Source organism: Ranitomeya variabilis, chromosome 7 (genome assembly GCF_051348905.1).
Source record: "Ranitomeya variabilis isolate aRanVar5 chromosome 7, aRanVar5.hap1, whole genome shotgun sequence".
In the NCBI taxonomy this organism is placed as follows: domain Eukaryota; kingdom Metazoa; phylum Chordata; class Amphibia; order Anura; family Dendrobatidae; genus Ranitomeya; species Ranitomeya variabilis.
This window is the reverse complement of record NC_135238.1, coordinates 183,009,014-183,018,500: the sequence shown is the minus strand read 5'-3', so window position 1 is coordinate 183,018,500 and position 9,487 is coordinate 183,009,014. Positions and strand designations below refer to the sequence as shown.

The window sequence follows — 9,487 nt, the reverse complement described above, 5'->3', positions numbered from 1 at the left end:
CTCATACACACGGCTCCGCTCCGTACAACTCGTACACACTCCGCTCCGTACACACACATGGCTCCGCTCCATGCACCACACACACACACGGCTCCGCTCCATACACCTCGTACACACACGGCTCCGCTCCGTACACCTCGTATACACACGGCTCCGCTCCGTACAACTCGTATACACACGGCTCCGCTCCGTACAACTCGTACACACTCAGCTTCGCTCCGTACACATTCAGCTCTGCTCCGTACACCTCGTACAGACACGGCTCCACTCCGTACAACTCGTACACACTCAGCTCCGCACACATTCAGCTCCGCTCCGTACACCTCATACACACACGGCTCCGCTCCGTACACCTCGTACACACACGGCTCCGCTCCGTACACCTCGTACACACACGGCTCCGCTCCGTACACCTCGTACACACACGGCTCCGCTCCGTACACCTCGTACACACACGGCTCCGCTCCGTACACCTCATACACACACGGCTCCGCTCCATACACTTCATACACACATGGCTCGGCTACATCCACACTGTAAACACCTCCTGACCCCACACATAACAGGCAGCACATCACCAGGGCACGTGCTTCTCACCAGAGAAGGGGCTGTGTGAGCCCTGTGCCAGTGCTGCATGGCGCTCACCTGCGGGTGCCCTCACCAGGGCATGTCTGGCTTCCCTGGCAGTGATGGAGGGGCAGCGACAGCACAAAGCCTCATTAGGTGCAGATCAGTAAATCTGGACACATTTCTCTGCACGGTGAGAACTAGTTTCCTTACAAGCAGAGCAACAAGCAGCCTGCTGCAGCACATGGCTACTGAGCACGCCCACTCCAGCTCATTATCCTGCTGGCACCGCACACAGGGGCAGGAGGGTCGGTGTGCCTGCTCGTCCTGCACAACATCCAGCAGAGCTCCTCGTCTTCCTCCTCCAGCAGATCATGACCCCGTGCCCAGCGCTGGCAGCGCCTCCTTCATGCCACAGGCAGGAAGCCCTAAGAGTAAGACTCAGGAACATGGGGAAGGGGCGTGGCCTAACGCAAGGGGGCGTGACGGCAGCTTCTCCTGTGTTGTATGCGGGATCAGCGCGTCGGGCGCTGGACAGCAGGACAAAGCATCAAATCCGGGGCAATCCCGCAGAATGAGGGACGGTTGGGAGCTATGTGATGGGGGGTTGTAGTTTTAGAGCCACAGGTTACGGACCAGCACTATGCACAGCACTGTTATCTGCGACTGAGCGCCGCCATCTTGTCGGAGCCCGACCGCACAACGTCCGCTGTGAGGAAGAGGCAGTGCGGCCTCTAGTGACGGGATCGGTGACCCGCAAACCCGGAAGTGCTTCCTCGGACGAGAACTGTTGGGCTGAGACAGTTTCAGTTTCAGTTTGTGCTGCGGAGACTGACGAGAAAACAGAGTCCGGACACCGGCGGCTGCATGGACCGGTGAGTATCCGTGACCGGGCCTGTGGTGTACACACGGATATACGCCTGCTGTATACTGCTCCCCTGTATACCTCCCCCCCCACCGTCACTGCCCTCCACAGTCACTACGGTTGTGGCTAAATCCCAGTCGGCTAAAGGACCAGGTCCTTCTGTGCACTGGGATTTAGCTTTCTCACACAGAGTGGGCTATTTCCCAGTCGGCAGAGGGACCAGGTCCTTTAGCCGACTGGGATTTAGCCTGCTCTATATAAGAATGCTAAATCCCAGCAGATAGAAGGACCCTTATTGTATATAGATAGATATGAATACTGTCATGTGATTTTTTTGCAGTAATATTGAGCCGCAGCCTGGATATGACATCTGATTACATATTTATTTATATGTGACAATTATACACACAAATTTTCCCCGTAATCCCAGTGTGTACAATATTCTGCGCCAATCTCATCCTCGTCCCGTTTTATTTACTGGTGATCATTTTTGTAGATCACACAACCACAGATTTTTTTCCATGCATGCACCTAGGAGTGTTTTAACCCTCAGGCGATTTTCCGTTTTTTAATTTTTTTTTCCTTCCCATAACTTATTTTTCCATCCACATCGCCGTTGGGAATTTTTTTTATTTTGGCGGGACGTTCTTATTGATACCATTTTGGCGCGGATACCATGTTTTGATCACCTCTTATTTCATTTTATTGCAATGTTGCGGCGACCAAAAAAAGTCATTATGGCGTTTCGAGTTTTTTCTCGTTATGCCGTTTACTGATCAGATTATTTTACATTTTGATTGGTCAGACATTTCTAAACATGTCAAGTCCCAATTTGTGTATTTTTTTAATTGAGCAAAATCAATATTTTTTCTTATATTTCTATGATATATGACGTAACTGCATCATGCGTTGTGAAGGGGTTAATACTATAATTATTGGCCAAATGGACCAGGTCCTTCTGCCGACTTGGATTTAGCCTGCTCTCTGTGAGAAAGCTAAATCCCAGCTGGCTAAAGGACCAGGTCCCTGTGAGTGTTTTAATACTAGACCTAGCAGGCTAAAGGACCAGGTCCTTCTGCCGACTTGGATTTAGCCTGCTCTCTGTGAGAAAGGTAAATCCCATTTGGGTAAAGGACCAGGTCCCTGTGAGTGTTTTAATACTAAATCTAGCAGGCTAAAGGACCAGGTCCTTCTGCCAACTTGGATTTAGCCTGCTCACTGTGAGAAAGCTAAATCCAAGTGGGATAAAGGACCAGGTCCCTTGGAGTGGTTTAATACCAGACTTAGTAAGCTAAAACACCAGGTCCTTCTGCCCACTTAGCTTTAGCTTGCTGTATATAACAAAGTCTAGTGGGCAACGCAGTCCACCAGTGATTCACCAATCTGATGCACTGTGATGATTCCACGGTTCACTGTCGGACATCCGTACTGTAGTGCCCCTGTCACGCAGGGGGCAGTCCGGCAATCCAACCTACTACAATGTTTCCGCCAGGTTATGCATATTGCCGGTCACTGTGCTCCTTGACTTCACCTCAAGTGACAGCTCAGAGGGTGCCGTGATAACCGCAAACTGTCATCTCCAGTGACCTCACAGGTGGCGGCTTCCATGCCACCCTTAGTGTGTGTACGGCGGACACGGGGAGGGGTCACGTTTTATGATGTCACTATGGCTTCTGTATGTATTGGAGCAGGGGATCGTCTTGGGACCTCGATGTGGATTACGCTGGACCTTGTGGATCTCATTGAACCTGCAGGTGTTTTTTTGGGGGGTAAATGGGTGAAAGAGGGTGTCTGTTTTTATATTTTAATTACATGTTTTTAATCTGTGTTTCTTTAGTTTTACTTACAGTGTTAGTAAACGGGGTGTTTCATAGACACCTCTCTTTTACTAACCCTGGGCTTGATGTCAGCTGTGATTTTTGACAAATCACAGTTGTAATTATACTTACAGCCCTGGCAAAAATGAAGAGACCACTGCAAAATGTCCAGTTTGTCTGATTTTTCTCTTTATAGGTATATTTTTGAGTAAAATGTAAATTGCTCTTTTATTCTATAAACTTCTGACATGTCTCAGAATTTTCAAGCAATAAATTTATTATTTTTTTCTAACAAAGAAAAATGGTCAAAATAAAAAAAACCCAGTGCTTTCAGACCTCAAATGATGCAAAGAAAACAAGTTCATAATCATTTAGAAACAACAGTACTAATTTTTTAATTCAGGAAGAGTTCAGAAATAGTGATGAGTGAAAGTGCTCGCCACTACTCGTTACTCGCCCAGGTATCGGTGTACTCGGCGAGCAGCGAGCATTTCCGGTATTATTCAGCGGTAACTGCAGTCTCCACCCAGCAATTTTGGCGGACTTAAGAGACCCAATCACGGTGCAGGGATTGTCTGCCAAGCCATGAAACGCCGCAGCCATCTTTGTTGTGGTCGTGCAGTGACTGGCTTGGCCGTACAGCATCATCCCGAGTATAAGAGACCTTGTGCCGCCCTGCTCGCCGCATGCTGTTCCTGTTTCAGCGAAGAATAGGGAGAGCTGCTGCCGAGATAGGGTCAGAATCGTGGTTTTAGAGTTAGTGTAGGCCTGCAACTCTTACATCCACAACTCCTCAGAAACCAAAAGTCCTTTGTAGGGCTAATTTGTGGGTCCCGATATTGCAGCGCTAGGCAGGCAGGGCACAGCATATCCACATCAATGCAAGGTCTGCAGGCACTGTATGTGCGTCTGCAGCGCCCCAGAGTCCTGGTCATTGCAGTAATGTCGCTCTGCCACTAAGGGGAGTGATGTTATGTCTGATTGCACTAAAGGAGTTTCTCTGACCAGGTAACACTCGCACTACACTTCACACTCCGGCCACCAGGGGGGGTGGTTCTATCTAATAGGCCACTCCTCACACTCTGGTAAAACTGGGGGTTGGACAGGAAGACAGAGAGAAGTAACTGGGAAGAGCTAGAGAGAGGACCTGTCAGGGATGGGATCCTGGCAGACTCCTAAGAGCAGAACTAACGAGTGAACAACGGGAATACAGAAAAGAGGCATTAGGACCAGAAGGAGTCGTGCTGTTAGACCGAGGCAACATCCTTCTGAGGCGCAAACAGTCGGTGGCCGGAACGCCGAGCAAGTAAGAGACTCTAAGTACTACTGCAAACCACGGCCGGACAGCCAATTATAGGTTGGCTGTCTCACACAAATCACCTAAGCAGACAACGGAGGCAGCTGTAGGAGAGGGGCGACTCTAGGGTCCCGGAAGAACTCCAGGCCTACCCCATCATACGGGTGCTTCCTACCATATCACCTGGGGGACAGAGAGAACGAACATCAGAGACAGACAGAATCAGTTGTGAGGACTATCCCAGGAGCTCAGCAGGGAAGGACTACAACACACAGCGCTAGAAGGGAGACACTGATTCCCACCTGTAAAGAGAACTCCTGATGTGCCTTTGGACCGGCCGGTCTCAAACAGCCCTGTTGACAGCGCTCTGGACTGAGGACTCTAAAACCTTCAGTAAAGAGGTAAAGAGACTGCAACCTGGTGTCCTCGTTATTTACTACGACCTACACTGCGCTGCAATATCACCACCATTTACCACCACCTTTCACTGGACGCCCCTCAGCAGGGTCACGGACCGGGTCTAGCCACCGTGACAACCCCAGAACAGAGACTCAGAGGCCCGGTACCGGGTGCCCCTCGGCCATGCGGCAGTGGGGGCGCTCCACGTCCATTGCTCCCACTGCATCCCTCCCAAAGCTCCATAACCGCCTGCTGCTGCTGCAGCTTCTTTACTGTCTATATACCTATTTCTCCTTTTTTTTTTCCAAAAATCCCCCCCCCCCCCAAAAAAAAAAAAAAATACAGTCTGTTCTGTCAGACTGAGGCCTGTTGAAAAGTTATAGTTTGTCAGGCATACGTAGCATAGTTGTCTGTGCGATCCTTGTGCTCCCTTTTTTTTGGTGTTTTAAATTCACTGAAAAAGGCCTCATATATCTGCGTCCTCCATGTTTGGTCATTGGAGGCCTGTGTACTTATTTTTTGACTGTGTGATACTCAAATTCTATACGGCGCTATTTCGTATCAAAAAATTCAAAGGCCACAGATTTGCCAGTGTGGTATTTCCGTTAGAGCCGTCATATATCTCTGTGCTCCTAGTTTGGGCATTGGAGACCGGTGTACTTATTTTTTGGCTGTGTGATACTCAAATTCTATACAGCACTATTTTGCATGAATTAACTTAAAAAAATTGAATACAGTCTGTTAGGTCAGGCTGAGGCCTGCCTGGTGTTTGGGTTTGAAAAATCATAGATTTGCAGGCATACTGATCACATATTATTTCGCTACTAATAAAGACATTTGTGTTGAGCATTTGAAATAGTGCAGTAGTCCATTTAAAATGGTTAAGGCAAGGGGCAAGGGACAGGGAAGTGGATGTGATGCTGATGGTGCATCCAGAGGATGAGGCCATGGGCAAGGTGAAAGTGGGCAACAACAAAGACCCACATCTTCTCTCTCGACATTCCTGTCCCAGTTTCTAGGGGACCACAGGACACAACTATTGAAGCCAGAGCAGTGTGTATCGGTGGTTGGCTGGATAGCGGAAAATGCTTCCAGTCACTTAGCCACCACCACCTTGTCTTCCACACAGTCAAGTCTGAGTAGCCGTGAGTGAGGCCAGGATATTCCTCACCCTGATCCTCCTTCCTCCCACCATGCCGAGTGCCCTGAGACAACTGATCCCACACTTGGACACTCTGAAGAGCTGTTCAGTTTTCCATTTCAAGATTCAGAAATCTCTCCCAGTCAACTTGAAGTGGGGAAAGATGAGATCGCATGTAGAGCTGCCCAAAGCTTTGACCAGCCCCAGTCACACGAAGGCAATGGTGGGAAAGTGTCACAAGAGGTGGACCATGATGAGACACAATTTCTAGAAAGTCAGGAGGAGGATCAGAGTGCAGATGTGGAAGACGAGGTGGTGGATGACATAGTAACTGACCCAAGCTGGCAGGAGGACATGCGTAGCGAGGACAGCAGCACAAATGGGGAAGGAGGCATATCCCTCAACAGGCAGGAAGAAGCAGTGTGGTGGCCACAGACAGAGGGCATGCATCCGTTCCCTGTAACGCCAACATGAGTGAAGTTGCCATTCCACCTGTGAGATCTTCCAGAGTCTGGCTATTTTTTCAAGACTCTGCCGATAACCCTAAACAGGCCATTTGCAGCACCTGCCGTGCCTGCTTCAGCAGGGGTAGTAAAACAACCAGCCTGACCACCAGCATGATCAGGCACATGCAAGCAAAGCACCTGACTTTGTGGGCCGAACCCCCAGGCTCGAGGACCACTGCCTGCTGGTCACACCACTGCTTCTTCCACTGTTTTGCATAGAAGCCAATCCCAAGTACACCGTGCATGTGAAGATGCCTCTAGCCCTGCACCTGTTGTGGCCCACAGTCAAGCAGCACCATCAGCAAGCCCGTCCACGTCCTTGACCCAGCACAGCGTTCAGTTGTCTATAACCCAGTCTTTGGAACGCAAGCAGAAATACCCAGCCAACGCCCCACAGGCCACAGTCCTCAATTCTAATATTTCTCTTCTGCTTGTGCTAGAAATGCTGCCTTTTAGGCTTGTTGAGACAGAAGCATTCCGCAACCTGATGGGGGCGGTTGTCCCAAGGTACTCGGTCCCCAGTCGCCACTATTTCTACCGGTGTGCCGTACCGGCATTACACCAGCATGTGTCCCACAACATTACCCGTGCCCTCAACAATGCTGTTACCGGGAAAGTCCACCTAACCACGGACACGTGGACAAGTGCTTGTGGGCAGGGACGGTACATCTCAATGACGGCACACTGGGTTAACATAGTGGAAGCCGGGACCCAGTTGGACCTTGAGATGGAACACTTCCTCCCCACGCTGAGGATTGCTGGCCCTATGTCAATCAGGGTTGCCCCCACAGTCTACAGCTCCTGCACCTCCTCCTCTTCATCCTCCATCTCTGAAGTCAACACATCAGTCAGAAACTGGAAGCACTGCAGCACTGCCTCAGTCAAGCGGCAACAGGCTGTGCTGAAGCTAATCTGCATAGGTGACAAACCGCACAATGCAGAAGAGTTGTGGACAGCGCTGAAAAAGCAGTCAGATGTTTGGATGACACCACTGAACCTACAGCCAGGCATGGTCGTGTGTGACAATGGCCGTAACCTGATGGCTACTCTGAGGCAAGGTGAGCTCATACACACACCTTGCTTGGCCCATGTGCTTAACCTCTTGGTTCAACGATTTCTGAAAAGCTACCCGGAGCTGCCGGATCTGCTAGTGAAAGTATGCCGTCTGTCTGACCATTTTAGAAAGCCAGCTACAGCTTCAGCCGCCCTTGCCATGCTTCAGCAGCGTTTTCAGATTCCAGCTCACCGACTATTGTATGATGTCCCCATCCCCACGCGCTGGAACTCTACGCTGCATATGTAGGAAAGGATTTGTGAGCAGAAGAGGGCCGTTGTTGACTACCAACATCAACAAGGCCATCGAATTTCAGATCAGACTCCACACATAAGACCTCAGTAGTGGACATGGATGTAAGACATATGTAACATCCTCCAAAACTTTGAGGACTGCACTAAGATGGTGAGTGGTGATGATGCCATAATTAGCATCACTATCCCGCTTCTCAGCATTCTGAAAAACTATCTGCTCACAATCAGAGAGGATGCATTGCAGGCGGAGCACGAGGACATGGAGCAAGGAAACATACAGGGAGATTACACTCAGCCCAGCCTCATGTCTTCTCAACCTGGATTGTTAGGCAATGAGGAGGAGGAGGAAGAACAGGAGCTACTTTCATGTGCTATAGATGGTACTACAAACACATCTGTATTAGCTTCTGTTCAGTGGGGATGACCTGAGGACAGGGAGGAGGATGAGGACAGCATCATCAGGCGTCCTGTTGATGAGGACACGGACGTCTTGCCTGTTAGCAGTCTGGCACGCATGGCTGACTTTATGTTGCACTGTATTTCACGTGACCCTCGGATTATCAAAATTTTGGGTGACACTCATTACTGGTTGGTGACACTTCTAGACCCACGCTACCAGGAGAACTTTCAATCTCTTCTGCCTGAGGCAGAGAGGTGTGCTAAAATTTTGCAGTACCACAGGGCCCTTGTAGCGGAATTACTTAGAAAATTCCCATGTGAGAACGCTGGCAGCAGACGTCAAGGGTTTGTTGTACAACCAAGGACTCCAAGCAAGAGAGAGACAGAAGTACAATCCAGCTCAGGCAGGGGAACAATGGCCAAGTTCTGGGACAGTTTTCTCAGACATTCCCATTGTGGCGGCACAGAGGCAAGGGGCGCTGTCACAAGAAGTGCAATGTTTGGGAAGATGGTGAGGGAGTACCTTGCAGATCGTACAAACATCCTCCGGGATTCCTATGTGCCTTTGAATTATTGGGTATCCAAGCTGGACACGTGACATGAACTGGCTCTCTACACCTTGGAGGTCCTGGCCTGCCCTGCTGCTAGCGTTCTGTCAGAGAGGGGTTTTAGTGCCGCTGGTGGAATTATAACAGAAAAGCGCATCCGCCTGTCAACTGAAAATGCTGACAGGCTGACTCTTATAAAAATGAACAAGGCCTGGATTGGGAAAGTCTTCTGTACACCACCAAGTGAAAACAGCGAAACATAACCTCAAATACATTCTCTCTTTTGGGGAGGCGTATTCTCATGCACCTCTTCACAACCCCACATGGGTATACGCTTACAGATTTGGTCTGTTTGTTCTTATCTTCATCCTCCTCATCCAGAACCAATATATCACCAGGGTGAACATGGTCTGTACGGTGCATTTTGGCCAAGGATGCTGTGATGGCACTTATTTTTTTTTAAAAAAGGACAACACATTGGGGAACTGGGCATGACATTACATTGGGCCTACTTCTTAACTCGGTCGCCTGCAATCTATCCTGTGTCTGCCAGTAGATCACCAGGGTGAACGTGCTCTGTACGGTGCATTTTGGCCAAGGGGGCTGTGATGGCACTCTCTTATTTTTTTTAAAAAGGATC

General features: G+C 49.6%; 1 protein-coding gene across 8 annotated transcripts in view; it reads left to right on the top strand.

The window, feature by feature from the left end:
• The first annotated feature begins 1,104 nt into the window (after nucleotides 1–1,104).
• Nucleotides 1,105–9,487, top strand: part of LOC143784314 (NEDD4-binding protein 1-like) — a 48,258-nt gene continuing 39,875 nt past the window's right edge. For 2 of the 8 annotated variants that reach the window (XM_077272445.1, XM_077272443.1), the window contains exon 1: nucleotides 1,105–1,442. In XM_077272445.1, the coding sequence (XP_077128560.1) occupies nucleotides 1,167–1,442 (276 nt within the window). In that variant the 5' untranslated portion in view covers nucleotides 1,105–1,166. The remainder of the gene's footprint in view (nucleotides 1,443–9,487) is intronic. The other 6 variants (XM_077272446.1, XM_077272454.1, XM_077272448.1 and 3 more) reach the window with 5 other exon arrangements.